We start from the raw sequence: 17,606 nt of genomic DNA, 5'->3' as shown, positions 1-17,606 counted from the left end.
TGCAAGAGAGTGAGACTCTTCCTCTTCACTGATCTCTCCTCCTCTCACTTGAGAACTTTTCAGCACGCAGATTTCTCCTGGCTCTAAGTTCTTTTGTGTTGGATAAATTTAATACGGTTCCTCCCCAGGCTAGACTACTGAGTATAGGGAATATGAGTTTTAGCTGTCGTTTTATACCCACATTACATACCTCTAAGAGAGCTTTAGTTTCCCTTCCCTGGGACCTACCAATGGAGCAGTGTTAGGGAGTGAAATCTATTCTAACTCCATTACCCTTATAACCTGACCATTCTTCAAGCCTCAGCTATTAATCCTTTCTTTTAGTAGTTAGTGAATTGGTGCTGTTTTCCACGTGCTTGTTAAAGGACAGTTGAGCTAATTAAAGAACAGCTGAGAATCATAAAACAGTCTTGGGAAACAGAGGGCATGACCTCACTCCTCCTTTTCCCCTCCACCAGATTTCAATTCAGGTGAGGAATTCCTCTTTTTTTGTCCATAAAAAAGGTTTTAAAAACTGGGAGAGAAGCAGAATGTCCATGGTCCTTTTCCTTCAGTGCCTTCTGAGTTCCAGCTGTCTTTAAGGTATTAGTGGGGCTGTAAACCTCATTTTTCATGAGGTTCACAGTTCCAAAAGCCTGCCTCTCATTTTGGCAAGTCTTGTCTGTTTTCTGCCATTTTCACTGACAGAATTTTTACAGCTCATTTTTATGCTACCTCAGATGATCTGCCCCATGGGAGGCCTGTTTGCTGTCAACAACTTATTTGTAAACAGGGCCTCTGCCATTCATTTCCATAGGCTGTCTGGTCTCCACTTCTTATCTGGTGGTCCGTCCCTCCCCCCACCCCCACCCTGCCTTCTGTGTTCTGGCTTCCAAAAATTATTCTTACATGATTTTAGGAAGAGTAAATTAATTTATGTTTCTTTGGTGCTCTGAGGCACAGTGTCAGGGTGGGGTCCTTTAAGTGGGACAGAGGAAGGTTGCCCAGGTGGCCTTCTTAAGAGTCTGCCATTAAAACATTGTTGAGGGGTCTGCGGGCGAGTTCCGCCTGACAGTTACAGGAAGAGTAGGAAGCAGCAGTTCAGTTCTTTCTGCCCCACCAAGAAGGGACCCTGAGGAGCTGGAATGGGAAAACAAACTGGCTTCTTCCTCCAGATACATTTTAAGAGGAGGAAACAGAGAGACAGAAAAAGAGGGAGACTGACTGAAAGTTATTCTTCTGGCCTGAGAGACTGTTGCTTTTTGGAACCTGTTGCCAGGTAGAAACTCTGTGAGGAACTCCCCTCAAAGGGGCTCTGTACCTGGACATTGAATCTCCAAATCATGCCTTCGGCACGGTCTTAGAATCTGATTACTTTGAATCAATCAATCATATTTATTGAGCACTTACTCTGTTCTGAGCACTGTGCTAAGCACTTGGGAAAGTACAATATAACAGAGTTCATTAGGTTCCCTGCCTGCAGAAAGTCTACAGTCTAGTGGGGGGAACCCCATGGTAAGGAGTGATTGTACATGGTTCTTACCTTTGTCCTAGCAGTGATGGCATCTGTATGGCTAAGTTGGGGCTAGGTCCAATTTGAGAAACTTTAAAACATTTATCTAGAATGTGTGTGGGGCCGGTGGGGAGGGAAGGAGGGAAGGGGGGGGGACATTTTACTATAATTGTTAGTGTGATTAAGGTTGAAGAGTAAAATCAGGGCTTCACGTTTAGCTCATAGCTTTTGTGCTCTTCAGGGGGAAGATGAATCAATAACCCTCAAATCCTGCATCCGGAGGAAAACGGATTCTATCGAGAAGAGGTTCTGCTTTGATGTGGAAGCTGTAGACAGGTGAGTGGAATGGTCTATCTTCTCTTCCCATGGTTGGGGCAGGGCCAAAATGCCAAAGTTTAACTTCTTAGTTTTCCAGTTGAATTTGCTGGGAGGGATTCCTGATTTTTCCTTGTTTCCCCCTATTCTTGCCTCTGTCCTTATTCAGGATAAGGCAATGCAGTCATTCATCTAAAAGACGTGGCCGTATGGCATTTTCTAATTTCTCTTGTGCAAACTCAAGCCAGCATTCTTGAGAGGGGGTTGTGCTTTCTGGGCAGGGTTGACTTTTTTTTCTGTTTGCAGTTATGTTTTTAATTTTTCTTTAAGATAGAGAGGGCCATTGGCAGAAAAGGGAATGAAAAACAAATTTGATCCCATCCCTAATTCTGAGCACCAAAGTCAGCTTCTGGTTTTTATGGTATTATTATTGTTAGCTCTCTGGAGAGAGAGGACTTCTTACCAATTCTCAGCCTTTTGATGGAACAGAATGTTGAATTTCTCAGATTCCCTCATTATTTTGCACCATTCCACAGTGTTAAACTCCTCTGTCGGTCTTCCAGTTTCTTATACCACCCCCCTTGGCAACTGTTAATTCTCTCCAGAAAATCCACTTGTTAGGCTTATTCAGACTCCAGTTGAAGTTCAATTCATGTTGAGAAGCAGCATGGTGTAGTGGATAGAGCATTGGCCTGGGAATCAGAAGGTCATGGATTCTAATCCCAACTCTGCCACTTGTCTGTTGTGTGATCTTGGGGAAGGCACAACTTCTGTGTGCCTCAGGTACCTCATCTGTAAAATGGGGATTGAGACTGTGAGCCCCAAATGGCACAGGGACTGTGTCCAACCCACCCCATCACTTAGAACATTGCCTGGCACATAGTAAGCACTTACCAAATTCCGTAAATATTTTTATTATCATCCCCATATAAATCCTGACCTACACTAAAATCACTGGTGGTATTTGTTAGACCTCACTCTGTGCCCAGCATCATGTGAAGTGCTAGGGTAAGTAAAACATAAGCAGATTGGATACAGTCTCTGTCCTTTATGGTAGCCAACCAGATACCTGCTTAATTTCAGAGATGAGTATGCCATGACTGTGTAGCTCATTTGGAGCCTTGTGAGTACTTCAAAAATTGCCACCTTTTCCCAGTTCCAGAGGGTCCTGAAACAGTGAAGATTGGGGTATGTTCCTGTATGTTCCTGAGTGTGTTTACAGGTTTGGAGATGCAGTTTTATTGCATGCTGTGCCGTGTGGCATCTGCTGCTCTCTAAGCCTCAGGGCTCACACAAAAGCATGCTCTTTCCTGGGGAGGGCAACCCTCTTTCTAAAACTTTGTCCTGCATGTGCCTTGGCCCTCTGCAACAACAGTCTTCCTAAGTGCAGAAGAAAAGTCAAGTGAATTTGATAAAGGAATCCCTGCTTTGCCTGCTTAGAATTCTTCTGCCTCCCTAAAGCCTTTGTCCAAAGTCCAGTGCGTCTGACTGCTTTGCTCCTAGATGGGGAAAAGTGTATTTTGAATAATTGATTGAAGTCCACTCTCTCCTCCCTTTTGGAATCTAGCTTTAAAAAGCATTAGCATGGCCATTTTAAGAGTTCAGATGGCTTTCTTGACCTGGCCTACTTTAGTCATTTGGTTGCGAATCAGTAGTTCAATTTTGGTTCCAACTGTATGTCCTAGAAGCCTAGTTACATGGCTAATTGAATCGTGCATGACTTTGCATTGTGGAGGAAAGCCAATTTATTGATGATGCTTGGATAAGACTTGTGAACCGTATTTCAAAGTTTCCACTTAAAAGTTTCCACAGCTTGTGGAGGACTGTTTTTTCGGGAGGGACTGGGGGGGTTGGAGGGAGTGCAATTAAAGCTCTCTGTGCCACCTCTACCTCATTTCTGGCCTTGCCAGTTCTTCCCAGTAGCTTCTTCTTGGCGCTGAGCCCTGATTAATACCCTTAAAAGCACCAATTGCACCATTAGAAACCAGGAGCAAATGTGTTGAATCAAATATGCCGCAGTGGGTTTTTGAAATCTATTTTCCTCTCCCTCCCTGTCCCCGGTTCTCTCAGCATGACCTGGCAGGGTCTTTTAGTAGGAGCCGGGAAGTCGGCCATCCCTCCCCTAGTTATCAGGTAGCGAGCTTGTGTTTCAGTACAAAGCTGCCAGATTTTCAGTTTGGTGGTTTTCCTTGGTCTCAGCAATTTGGGCTGCGTTTTTCCTTAGTATATTTAGGTATTTTCCTCACATATCTGGAAAGGGGCTAGGAAGGGACAAAAAACCATTCCATTAAGGCTCAGAGAACTGAGGTTCATTCATTCATTCAGTTGTACTTATTGAGCACTTACTGTGTGCAGAGCACTGTACTAAGCCCAAGGTCACACAGCAGACAAGTGGCAGAGCCGGAATTAGAAGCCAGGTCCTTCTGACTCCGAGGCCCATGCTTTTCCACTAAACCAGGCTGTTTGTCCTCCTCTTTTCCAAATGAATTCCTGCATAGTCTGGCAGGCAACCAGAGTTGTCGGTGCAGCTTTCAGAGCTCACTTGTTTTCTCAGTCGTGATCTCTCTCTCACAGATTTTAGCCATCGACTTTGTATTTCCAGACCCTACAAAGGAGCTGTGGGGCAGCAATCAAGAATTTAGAACCTGGAGTGGCGAGACTCAGAAGGGGGAGACAGAAAGGTCTTGAATGTAGCTTTTATAGCTATGAGATAGTTCTGTAAATGGCCCGACCCTCACTGTTAAATAGGTAAATTCCTAATGTCCACATTATATAGCTTCTCCTTTAGGTGAGAAGATTAGGATGATGGCCAATCATGAGAATTTTACCTATGCCTGACCCAACAATCCCTTCCAAACAGTATGTGAAAGGATTCCTCTTTCTGCTTGTCGTATTTGTTATCCAGGGTTAGGCTGGTGCATATTTATTGTCGAGGGTTTGTGGTTGTGAGTTCTGAAAAGTAGTTAATAACCATCCGCAACCTTCACTGGGTGAGTGCTTTCTATAATCAATGCCATATTATGTCAAGACTGCTGATACAGAGTTCTGTGATTCTGGACATTGGGTTATTATTATTATTATTATAAGTGCTTTCTATGCTATGCCAACCACCATTTGAAGCACTAAGGTTGATACAGGTTAATCAGGTCTGACATAGACCATGTCCCTCACACCACTTGCAGTCTAGCTTAGTACAGTGCTCTGTATACAGTAAATGCTCAATAAATACGATCGAATGAATAAGAAGGAGAACAGGCATTGAACCCCCATTTTACAGATGAGGAAATTGAGGTACTGAGAATTTGTGACTTGCCCAAGCTCACAGAGCAGGCAAGGGCAGAGCTGGGATTAGAAACCAACTCCTTTGACTCTCAGACCCAAGCTCTTTCCATTAGGCCACACTGTTTCTTGATGTAAGTATTTTTTGAATTCCTCAAGACTGACCACCAAAACACTTTGGCTTCTATTCCATATGTTCTGTCTATTTTGGCTTTAAGGCTCTTTTTCCATTAAATACAGTAGGTGCCGTGAACCCTGATAATTTGCTGTTCAAAGCCCATAATAATAATGATGGCATTTGTTAAGCGCTTACTATGTGCAAAGCACTGTAATAAGCGTTGGGGAGGGGACAAGGTGATCAGGTTGTCCCACGTGGGGCTCAGTCTTCATCCCCATTTTACAGATGAAGTAACTGAGGCCCAGAGAAGTTAAGTGACTTGCCCAAAGTCACACAGCAGACAAGCAGCGGCACTGGGATTAGAACCCATGACCTCTGACTCCCAAGCCTGGGCTCTTGCCACTGATCCACGCTGCAACCAGCTGTAGTTTCCTTTCTTCATTCTTGTTCTCCTTGCCGACAAGGTTTCTGTTTGATTGGAGTCACATCAAGCCAGACTGTCCCTAACGGAAAAGTGTCATTGGCAGAATAGGCAATGTCCATTTGCTTACGCTTCGTGTTTTACCCGAAAAATGGGACCTTCTAATCCCATTTTTGGAAACCTTTTTAAATAATGACCTCACTGTTGTCTGAACTTGCATTTGAGTCTCTATTTTGTGATCATTCTGGAGCCTATGATTTCAGTGGAAAATGCTGTCTCACTAGAATAATTTTAATTTCTAATGTGTTCTAATGAAAGAGTGTTAAAATAGATTCTATTCCTGCTCTGACCCCATGTGACCATGAACATATCGCTGAATATTTAGGTATAAACCCATGTAAGACAGGTTCCTAAAGAGAATGGAGAGAGAAAACACAGACTGTTGTATTTCCCAAATCCTTCTCTTCCCCGAGGCTTCAACAGTGCTGGGATTTTTATCAGTCCTTACTCTTAGGAAGAAAGGAGTGGCTGAAGGGAAATAACAGGCTTCCTAAGCTCCTTGTGAGTGAGGAGTGTGTCTACCAACTATCGTATTGAACTCTCCCAAGCACTTAGTACAGTGCTGTGCACATTTTTTAGTGTTATTTAAGTACTTTTGTGGCCGGCACCGTTCCTAAGCACTGGGGTATCTACAAGGTAATCGGGTAGGATGCAGTCCATGTCCCACATGGTGCTCACAGTCATAATCCCCTTTTTGCAGATGAGGTAACTGAGGCACAAAGAAGTTAATTGACTTGCCCAAGGTCACACGGTAGACAAGTGGCAGAGCTGGGATTATAACCCAGGTCCTTCTGACTCCCAGGCCTGTGCTCTATCCATTAGGCCATGCTGCTTCCTCTGCTGTATCTCAAATACTTTCTAGCCTCCTTTCCCCTTAACACATCTGTCTTAGTAAATTCATTCCCACTTTCTCCCTATTTCCACTCCTTTCCTCAACTTCTTAAAATACAGAATTTCAAAAATCAGTGAGTTCAGTTCTTTGGAAAGCCACACAAGATAATAATCCCCTTATGTTCTTCTTGGCTTTATGATGATTTGTAATGGAACGGAACTGAGTTTTTTCTCTTGTCAGTCGATGGTATTCATTGAGCACTTACCATGTGCAGAACACTATACTAAGCTCGTGGGAAAGCACATTCCAGTAGAGATGGTAGACTTTTAAATGAATGTCATTATTCTAATGTAAAGAGAAATTAGTGATGCGCCATGGGGAATAATCACCAACATCTTCTGTCTCAAATCGTAAAAGTTATTCTGTTGAAGTCATTTGTAGAATTTCATGAGAGGACCCCCTCTCCCTTTAAGAAGAAATGGAAAGGAAATTTTGTGGACGAATGGTACCTCGCTTAAACTCTTGCCCTTATTCCAATATCTGTTTTGTTTAATTGCCTCCATCACATTGTATCTTATGGGAATTAATGCATACAATGTTGGGAAAATATTTGTTTTAGCTAAAAAAATCAAACAGTCATCAGGCAGGATCCCTGGATTTGTTTATTTTTTTTAAACATCTCACAGATGTAAGTGACGCGTGGGCATTCTTTCTTCCCAACTGTGCTCCATAAGGGGCTGTCAAACTATATGGAAAATGAGAGAGAGAAAACTCCTTCTGTTGCATGGAATTAGTGGAGTCTTCCTAGGGCAATGTTTATGCAAGGGGGAAAGGAAATAATTAGAAAGTTTCTCTCTCTCCCCATCCTCTCTCCCCCCAGGGAAAATTTTTTTATAAAAGCTGTCTGCCATAACTTTACACATTGGAAAGTGTGAGTTTTAAACAGCCAACCCTCCTCTCTCCGGTGTTTTATTTGGAAAGTGGCTCTTTCAGGGATGAGCAGTGAGACCCAGTTTGAGAGAAGCAAAAGCAGACTGAATCTTAAGACCTCTTAGTTTAATTCTGGCACAGTGTGATCATCCTGTTAGATTTTCAATAGCTCAAACTGTTAAGGGCAAACCCATCATCTCCAAGGTCCTAGCTGATTGAAAGATTTGATTGTTTTTCTAATGTCCTTTTTTTTTGCCTTGCCCTTTGTGGGTATGGTGAACTATAATGGTCTGAGAAGCAAAGGTTTCTGGGAGGTGGTTTAAACCAAGCAGTTCTGCACAACAAACTCTGCCTTTCCCAAGGAAGGGTAGCAAGATGCTAAAATAGGCTTTTCCAGAGTCCTGAAAGTAAAGTAGTAGAGAGTACAAATCAGATCAGGTTATTGAGATTGAGACTAAAGGAAATAGAATTAGAGCAAGATCAGAAAGGCTAGAGCAAGAAAGGAGTTGCAGTTTGCAAGTGAGAGAAAAACATCCTTTAATTAGAGAAGGTCAATCAATCAGTGGTATTTATTGAGCATTTAACTGTGCACAGAGCACTATACTAAGCACTTGAGAGAATACAATATAACAGACTTGATAGATGTGTTCCCTGCCCACAACAGGGCTACAGTCTAGGGGGAGAAGTCAAGGAGGACAAAGCTGTCACCCCTGCATAAATGGGGAAGGAAAGTTTATGACAGTTGTGAGAAGGTACAGGTGCTCTTACTGTATTTTTAATCTGTCTTTACAAAAAGCATTCCACTGTGATGAGTTAACTGTGATGCTTGCTGGTGGTGAGAATGTGGAAAACTCAGGCAGACAAGGAAGGAGAGTGGTTGGAAAGTATGTAGAAAAGAGGTTTTCTAGAAAAGCCACAACAAATGATTAAGTGAATGAAAACAGGGTTTATGAGATTTATTAAGTGACTATTGAGTGTAAAGCACTGTACTAAAGGCTTACTGTACTAAAGACTGCTGATCTCTGCCCTCTAGGGTCTTATCATGTAATGAGGGGGGCAGACAAACTATTCAGAGGAGCAGGAGAAAGAGTAAGGATAAAGCAGGAAGTAGCACAAATGTCAGGATGGAATAGCTGAATAAACAATGGAATATAAGAATAATAATGAGTATATAGGTGCTGAGAAGAGAAGTTAGGATGATAATGGCATGTTGGCTGAATCGTGGAAGGCTTCCCAGAGAATATGAGATTTTAGAAGGTCTTGAAGATGGGGTGAGCTGGGATCTTTCTGCTTTGGTCGGGGAAGAGGAGTAGTGTCAGCTAGAGGTCAGAGGCCAGAGGGTTAAGTGGAGATATACTTACATGAGATTGGGAGGAGTATAGAGTGGATGGGGGAGCAGTGGGTGAAGAGAGCTGAGATGTAAGATGGAGGCAACTGGTGGAGAATCTGACTTCCAGCATGGGCCTGGGAGTTAGAAGGACCTGGGTTCTAATCCTGGCTCCTCCACTTATCTACTGTGGGATCTTGGGTGAGTCACTTCACTTCATGCTTCAGTTATATCATCTGTAAAATGGAGATTAATACTGTGAGCCCCATGTGGGACATGGATTGTGTCCAACCTGATTACCTGGTGTCCACCCCAGAGCTTAAAAGAGTGCCTGGCACATAGTGAGTGCCTAACAAATACCAGTTACCTCATCTGTAAAATGGGAATTGAGACCGTGAGCCCCACAAGGGACAGGGACTGTGTCCAACTCGATTTGCTTGTATCCACCCCAGCACTTAATACAGAGCGTGGCACATAGTAAGTGCGTAACAAATACCATTATTATTATTATTATTATTATTGTTTCTGGTTCGTAGACAACAAGTGATGTTGAAACTTGACGGGTGTGTGTGTCTGTGTGTTTGTGTGTTTTGAAAGACAATCTCTTGCACAGTTGTGCTGATGAAAACATAGTAGGGCATCTTTTCTGGCCACTTGAGCTGAGTGTTGCCTTTATAAGTGAGGCTGATTGGGCACCTGCATTGCTGGCTAAGGTCGCTACTCTTCTCTCCTGCAGTGATGTTTCTTGAGGACCTTTAGTTGAGGATTTGGAGCAAGGTAGATTCTAGCACCAATGGGTCATACCCTTGATTTGCTTCTACCTTGATGGCGACAGTCTTCCCCGGGCCGTCGGCACTCTCTCTCCCTCCTGGTCTCCTTGTGCCCAGTGGGGCTTGATAGCAGCCTGGTGGAAATCATTTCCGGCCCAAGTGATTTACGCTTGGACGGCTACCCTTGTCAGTTCAGTAAGTCAGGAAATCTGCATTTTCCTTCCTATTTGCGGGGCTGTAATTTTCCTGTCCCCCATCCCCTATTCCTGCACCCTGAACTGACCATCAGAGAAGCAGCATGGCCTAGTGGATAGAGCACAGACCTGGGAATCAGAAGGTTGTGGATTTTTATCCCGGCTATGTCACTTTCTGTGTGCCCTTGGGCAAGTCGCTTCACTTCTCTGGGCCTCAGTTAACTCATCTGTAAAATGGGGAATAAGCCTGTGAGCCCTAAGTGGGACAGGGACCATGTCCAACCTGATCTGCTTATATCCACCCCAGCGCTTGCTGAAGTGCTTGGCACGTAGTAAGTGCTCAACAAATACCATATATCATTATTATCCCTCGCCTCAGCAGCTCCATGGTTTCTCTGTTATTAAACTTTTTATTTTTTTTTAATAGCTGTAGCTGCCACTATCAGTAGCCCCTATCCCAGTTTGCAGCTCCCTCCTCTTAGGACTGCAGAGTCGGCGAGTTGAGGCTGGGGCCGGGAGGGGGTGGGATATGGGTGGGCGGGAAGTGGTTTTGGGAGAGGGGGTCCACGGTGGCAGTCCCTTCTACAATCTCCTCCCCCAACCCCGTAGCACCATCCCCCTGTGGACTTCCTAATCTGCCACCAGAGCAACTTTGAGGCCAAGCAATGTCAGGGAGGGAGAGAATGCAAGCCGGGCTGGTGGGAACTGAGGGGGGGGCATGTGGCATGAGAAGCAACATGGCCTAGTGGATAGAGCACGGGCCTGAGAGTCAGAAGGATCTGAGTTCTAATCTCAGCTCTGCCACTTGTCTGCTTTGTGACCTTGGGCAAGTCACTTCACTTATTTGTGCCTCACTAACCTCGTCTGTAAAATGGGGATTATGATTGTGAGCCCCATGTGGGACAGGGGCTGTGTCCAACCTGATAAGCTTGTATCTACCCCAGCACCTAGAACAGTGCCTGGCACATTATAAGTGCTTAACAAATAACATTAAAAAGAAAAAGGTGAGGGGATGTAATGATGGAGGGGCAGGGTTTGGGGTGTGGGAAGTCTGGGCACTGGGTTGGGGGGGACATGGAGGGGACAGGACTGTACTTACATATATGGATATATACAAGAGGGTGGTCAAGGACTTTGGGCTTCAGCCGACAGCTCTGTGTAAGTAGCCATGTGGTCATCCCAACATTCCCATTTTGAGGTGGCTGGCAGGTAAGAATGATATAGTGTGTGGTCCCTGGAAAGATGACTTCTGGGTGTTTTCCTTCATATATCAAGTGCAAATATGTAGTCCTCCTCTGTGTGAGAAAATAACATCTCTAGGAGGTGATCGCTATCATTTGTATGTGGATATGGCTGAGCAGATGAACTCATGGCACAGTGAGAATGATCGCACTTGGGTTTTTACTGCAGCTGCTGTTTGCAGTGCCTGGTGGGGCTTGGAGCTCCACCACTACAACTCAGGGTCCTGCCAAGAAGCTGGAGTTCAAATGAAGTCCCCCAGTCCCTTGTTGATGATCCATTGGTCCCTGGTGGTTCCCAGTGGTAGACATCTATTCCACGTCACTTTGAAGTTTAGTACAGTGCTCTGCACACAGTAAGCGCTCAATAAATATGATTGAATGAATGAATTGAAGTTGTGCTTCTTAGGGTTTTAAGAGCATTCTTCCACATGGGGATGCCCCACTTGGAATCCTGGTACAGTGACTGATTGGGCATCTTGCTGCTGTTATTATCTGCTTCCTGGCCCACCCGAGAGAGTTAGGCTTCAACAGCACCACCTGAACAGCACAGGAGGTGGGTGTATGGTTGGGTTCAATTCTCCCAGGATGCTGAGAAGAGGGAGAGAGGCAGTCCCTCAGGTGTCCTGCCGACTTGTTCTCCCACACTTGCCCACTCACTGGTAGGAGTGCTTCCTCTACGGGGATGGCACATGCCTACAAGCCTCCTGTTAGGAGTTACTTATCGGGTGTAAGTGGCTGAATACAACTCACTCCACTATGTCTGGGGTTGTTGGTCTTGGGAGAGAGGGTGTTCATGATAATCTGTTTTTTGGGAACTCTTAGTAGAGGGAAGAAGTTTCCCAGGCAGCTTAATGAGCAATATGGGTTCAAATCCCGGCTCTGCCGCTTGTCAGCTATGGGACTTTGGGCAAATCACTTAACTTCTCTGTGCCTCAGTTACCTTATCTGGAAAATGGGGATTAAGACTGTGAGCCCCCCTTGGGACAACCTGATCACCTTGTATCCTCTCCAGTGCTTAGAACAGTGCTTTGCACATAGTAAACACCAAACAAATGCTATTTTTATGAGACATTTTGCGCTGTGTGCGCGCATGCATACGTGTGCCTATCTCTGTCTTCTCTCTGTCTCTTTTCATATGTGTCTCTCTCCTCTGCATATGTCTCTTCTCTGCATGTGTGTCTCTCCTCTGTGTGTGTCTCTCCTCTAGGTGTATTTCTCTTCTCTGTATCTTTCCCCTTTGTGTGTCTTCTCTCTGTATCTCTCCCCTTTGTGTGTGTGTGTGTCTGTGTCTCTCTCCTGTGTTTCTCTTTCCTCTGTCTCTCTGAGCCTCTCTCCCCCCTTTGTGCATGCACTGTCTTTCTCTCTCTCTCTCTCTCCTTCCCCACCCCCCCAGCAGAACTTGAAATAGAGTGGATATAGAACTCAGGAGAGGGGTTCCTTTCTATGAGCAGGGACCTTGAGAACATCGGAAAAACAGCAAGCAACACTCACATGTGGCAGAAGCAGCTGTGAGGCAGGACAATCTTTATATGCAAATAGTTGGGGAATATATCTTGGGACATAAACTGACCCCTTCCCCTCTGCCAAAAAACAAACAAAAAACTTCATTGACCTCTCATATATCCAAGAAGTCTGTATGAGACTCTGAGACTTCTTTCTCTAGAGATTGAAATTGGGGCCTCTTAGCAGTGAAACCCCAAACCACAACCAAAATCTCTATTTGGCATTTAGGGTGATCTAAGGAAAATATGGGATTAAAAACTCCAGCCAGAACCCAGTTGAGAGTTCTTTGAAGACACCAGAAACTATCATCATCAATTGTCAGTCATACTTATTGATCACTGATTGTGTGCACAGCACTGTACTAAACACTTGGGAGAGTACAATAAAACAGAGTTGGTAGACACATTCCCTACCTACAATGGGCATACAGTTTAGAGAGGGCGACAGATATTAATTTGAATAAATAAATTAGGGCTACGTACATAAGTGCTGTAGGGCTGAGTGGGAGGGCAAATAAAGGGAGCAGCTGAGGGTGACATGGAAGGGAGTGGGAGAAATGAAGTCTTAGGAAAGGCCTCTTGGAGGAGAAGGTGGGGAGATGAATTGTCTGTCAGATATGAAGAGGGAAGGCATTCTAGGCCACAGGCAGGATGTGAGCAAGAGGTCGACCCTGAGATAGATGAGATAGGAGTACAGTGAGTAGGTTGTCATTAGGGGAGCAAAGTGTGTGGGCTAGAGTGGTGAGAGACAGGAGGCAGGGTGGTCAGAAAGAAGGCTGCTAGAGTAATCAAGGCGGGATAAGGTAAGTGCTTCAAGTAACATGGTGGAAGTTTGGATGGAGAAGAAAGGGCAGATTTTGGTGATGCTATGAAGGTCAAACCAACAGGATTTAGTGATAGATTGACTATGTAGGTTGAATGTGAGACAGGAGACAAGGATATTGCCAAGTTTATGGGTTTGTGAGACAGGAAGGATGGTGGTGCTATCAACGGTATGGGAAAGTCAGGGGGAGGACAGGGTTTGGGTGGGAAGATAAGGAGTTCTGTTTTGGACATATTAAGTTTGAAGAGTCCACGGGACATCCAAGTAGAGAAGTCTTGAAGGCAGGAGGAAATGCGAGACTGTAGAGAGGGAGAGAAATCAGGACTGAACCAGTTTCTCAAATCACGATGATTAAAGGGAGGGCTGAGCCAATGATATGGTTTACTGAAGTCAATCACTGTGTGTCAACCGTGGTCCTGCTTGAGGAAAATATCCCCAAGTTAACTTTTTTTAGTATGGTATTTATTATGTGCATACTATATGTCAAACATTTTTCTAAGCCAACAAGTTAATTTGGTTGGACACAATCCCTATCTCTCATGGGGTTCAAAGTCTGAGGGAGAACATGAGAACTGGGGCACAGAGAAGTTGTGACTTTCCCAAGGTCACACAGCAAGTAATTCGCAGATCTTGGATTAGAACCCAGGTTCTCTGACTCCCAGGCCTTGGTTCTTTCCACTAGACCATGCTGCTTCCCTTTTTCCTCAGGCACTGCTTAATAATCATAGTAATAATTGTGGTATTTTTAAGGGCTTATTAGGAGCTAAGCACTGTACTAAGTGCTGGGGTAGGTACAAAATAATCCATTTGGATGTAGTCCCTTTTACATAACGGGCTCATCGCCTAAGGGGTAGGGAGAATGGGTATGTAATCCACTTTTGAGGAAACTGAGGCACCTTGAAGTTATGACTTTTCCAAGGTCACACAGCAAACAGGAGAAACAGCATGGCCTAGTGGAAATACCATAACCCTGGGAGCCAGAGAATCTGGGTTCTAATCCCTGCTCAGCCACTTGTGTGCAGTTTGACCTTGGGTAAGTCACTTAACTTCTCTGTGCCTCAGTTCCCTCGTTTACAAAAAGGGAATTTAATAATTGTCACCCCCTCCATTTTTTAAAAAAATGGTGTTTAAGTGCTTACCATATGCCACGCACTGTACTGCGTGCTAGGGTACATTAGAAGCTCAACAAATTTGACACAGTCCACGTCCCCTGTGAGACTTTCATTCTTAATCCACATTTTTACATTTGTGGTAACTGAGGTGCAGAGAAGTAAAGTGACTTGCTCAAGAGCTCACAGCAGACAATTGGCAGAGCCTGGGTTAGAACCCAGGTCCATATGACTTTTTTTTCTTATAATGGTATTTGTTAAGCACTTACTATGTGCTGAGCACCCTTCTAAGCACTGGGGTAGATAACAAGGGAATCAGGTTGCCCCACTTGGGGCTCACAGTCTTCATCCCCATTTTACGGATGAGGGAACTGAGGCCCAGAGAAGCGAAGCAGCTTACCCAAGGTCACAAAGCAGACAAGTGGCAGAGCTGGGATTAGAACCCGCATCCTCTGACTCTCCAGCCTGGATTCTTGCCACTAAGCCACACTGCTTCTCTAACTCCCAGGCCCTATCCACTAAGCCCTGCTGCTTCCCTCCTACACTGACTAATTTTCTTGTATCCACCCCAGTACTTAGTTCAGTGCTTGACACATAGTAAGCGCTTAACAAATACCCCGATTCTTCTTCTCCTGTAGACTACGACCTCGTTATGGGCAGAGGACATGTCTTCCAATTCTGTTGTATTATACTCTCATAAGCATTTAGTACAGTACTCTGAACATAGTAAGTGCTTAATAAATAATTGATTGATTCTTTTTATTATTATTATCATTAAGCAAAGCTGAGATTAGAACCCAGATCCTCTAACTCCTTCACCTGTACTTTTTCCATTAGCCTGTGCTGCTTCTCTTAAGCTTAAGGTGAGAGGAATCCTTTAACATGTGGAGATCTCTTCTGGATGTTTCTTAGGGGAGCAGGCTAGCACAGCAGAGCATAGCATGACAAAAACTAAATCCCCTCTCCAGAATCTCACTGAGCAGAACCAAGAGGGAGCAGAATTTTCCGATGACTAGCAGAGAAGCCGGTCTCCTTTCAGGATGTTCCAGAAGGTTCTGGCAAATCATCCCCCCTCCAAAGCGCCTTGCGGCTTTTAATCCAAATTTCCTCCCCTACAAGCTTCCTGTCAGCCATTTTAAAACAGCCTGCTTCAGCTATTGCTCTTCACTCCAACAACCTGATCAGATCATATTTTGGGGAAAAACTCACAATAGGTGTCAGGGACCAAAGCGATGGGGGAGAGAGATGGGGAGAATTTTTCTCACTTAAATTATGAGCTCTGTATGGGACAGGCTCTTATTTGATCTAATAATCTTCTCTGTAGCCCTGTACCCTGCTAATAATAAAAATCATTACTACTGTTACTCAAGGGATTTTTTTTCAGTTTTTCCTGTTCACCTGGATCATTCCTTGCATCAGTTGCATCATTTTTAAAAATAATGCTCACCTTGATGAATTTAACTGTGTTCCAGGACTTCTTGCAATTTAATGTTGGGGATGACGTCCATGGGATGCAGGAAGCCAGGCATGCTGTCTGTGGTGTAATCAGTTCTCCCAACTTTTAAAAGGTGGACACTGTCACACTTCATTGTGTTTAGTTTGGTCTGGAGTTAATGTCACAGTGGAGTCTAGATATTACCCTGCAAGTCCACTGAGGAGTAAAATGACAGCCACTTTCTGGGTGGTTTTGCCAAGAGAGATCAAAAAAGCAGGGCCATATCTGGAATACCAGATTTTATTTTTAGTGTTCAGCCTCTAGGTGGCAGTTTTACATTCGCCTTTCCTTGTTCCTAATAGTATTGTATCGACGTGTTGGTTGGAAAATTATCATCTGGCCCTTGCGTGTTGCATTTTGAGAAAGTGTTATGAAGTGGTCTGTGGGACAAATCATAGTAGGGGCAATTCTGTTTATAGCAGAAGTGCTTTGAAACTGAGTCATTCTTTATACAGAATTTCCTTTTTCTTTCTCATGTGTGATTTTTCACTTAACTGGAAAACCAAATAGGATGGCTCCAGTTTAAATACGATTTTTTAACCTCATTTTCTTGCAAGAGACATTTCAAGGTCTCTTCTACCTGGAATGAAATACTCTTCAAGTTTATAAAGAAGTTAAAGTCACTGGAAATGCAAAATTTTAAAGACATGTAGTTTTCCTTCCGACCTGGAAAGCTGGATATTTCTTTTCACTCTCAGTTATGTAAACCGAGAACCAGGCAGCAATCATTTACATCTTTTGTTGTGTGCTTTTATCTCGTCAAACAGATGAATCCGTTTTTCCCTTCTAAACTTCCCCTCCCCCCACCCCCCCTCTCCTCTTGTTTGGAATATTTGATTTGCCTTCATGCTGGTTGGACTAGACCACTTGACTCAAAGCTGTTGACATTTAGGAAAGGAAATGGCCCTTTCCTTCCTTTAAGGGTGTTACAGAGATCTAACATCCATGGAATTGGGATGTGAATCTTGTATTTTCAGAACCCCACCTACATGGCCCTCCAAAAGGAGTCAGTCAGAAAATTTGGGAAATGACAGGGCGGCTTCAATCTTTCTTGGCCTTTTTTTATGGTATTTGTTAAGTGCTTCTATGTGCCAGGCACTGTTCTAAGTGCTGGGGTAGATACAAGGTAAACACAGTGGACACAGACCGTGTCCCAAATGGGGTTCTAATATTGAAAAGATTGATTTGGGATTGATCCCTGAAATATTATAAGGGTGGAAAGGAGATGGGCTTCATGGGAGCAAATTGTTTCTGCTGTTTACTTCTGGATAGAAAGTTCTATAATTTTAGTGAGAGCTGAGTCCACCTGTCCCTTTAAACTTTGCAAATAGACAAGTAGAATTGGAACAGCCAGATGAAAACGGATCCATTACCAGATATGGAAAAGGAGAAATGAGTACTCAGTTCATTCCCCCTCACTTCTTTTCCTCTTCCTTGTGCCACCTTCCTTCCAAGGCCTGAGATTTCCTAAGAATAGTCCATCTTGGAGGGAATTCTTGATAGATTCTTTTAGAGCTGGCTCATTTGTAATGTGTGATGAAATTCTTTCTCTGGGTGTTCTTGGGAGACTTCAAAGTCCTGGGGATTTAGCATACTTGAGAATTATGTGTAAGAGAGGATCAGATTGGTAGACATTTCTCCTGTTGTAAGCATCTGTAGCAATAATAATAATGCCGTAAGATAGCTTTCTTCTAAGAG

At 44.0% G+C, this 17,606-nt stretch overlaps 1 protein-coding gene across 2 annotated transcripts in view; it reads left to right on the top strand.

The window, feature by feature from the left end:
- The window catches only part of ARHGAP26 (Rho GTPase activating protein 26), a 488,708-nt gene that overhangs the window by 182,356 nt on the left and 288,746 nt on the right, over window positions 1-17,606 (top strand). For both annotated transcript variants that reach the window (XM_038739982.1, XM_038739983.1), the window contains exon 10: window positions 1,734-1,828. In XM_038739982.1, coding sequence (XP_038595910.1) covers window positions 1,734-1,828 — 95 coding nt within the window. The remainder of the gene's footprint in view (window positions 1-1,733; window positions 1,829-17,606) is intronic.

This window comes from Tachyglossus aculeatus, chromosome X1, assembly GCF_015852505.1.
Source record: "Tachyglossus aculeatus isolate mTacAcu1 chromosome X1, mTacAcu1.pri, whole genome shotgun sequence".
Classification (NCBI taxonomy): domain Eukaryota; kingdom Metazoa; phylum Chordata; class Mammalia; order Monotremata; family Tachyglossidae; genus Tachyglossus; species Tachyglossus aculeatus.
The sequence above is the reverse complement of the archived record's forward strand: the minus strand, read 5'-3'. Positions and strand labels throughout refer to the sequence as shown.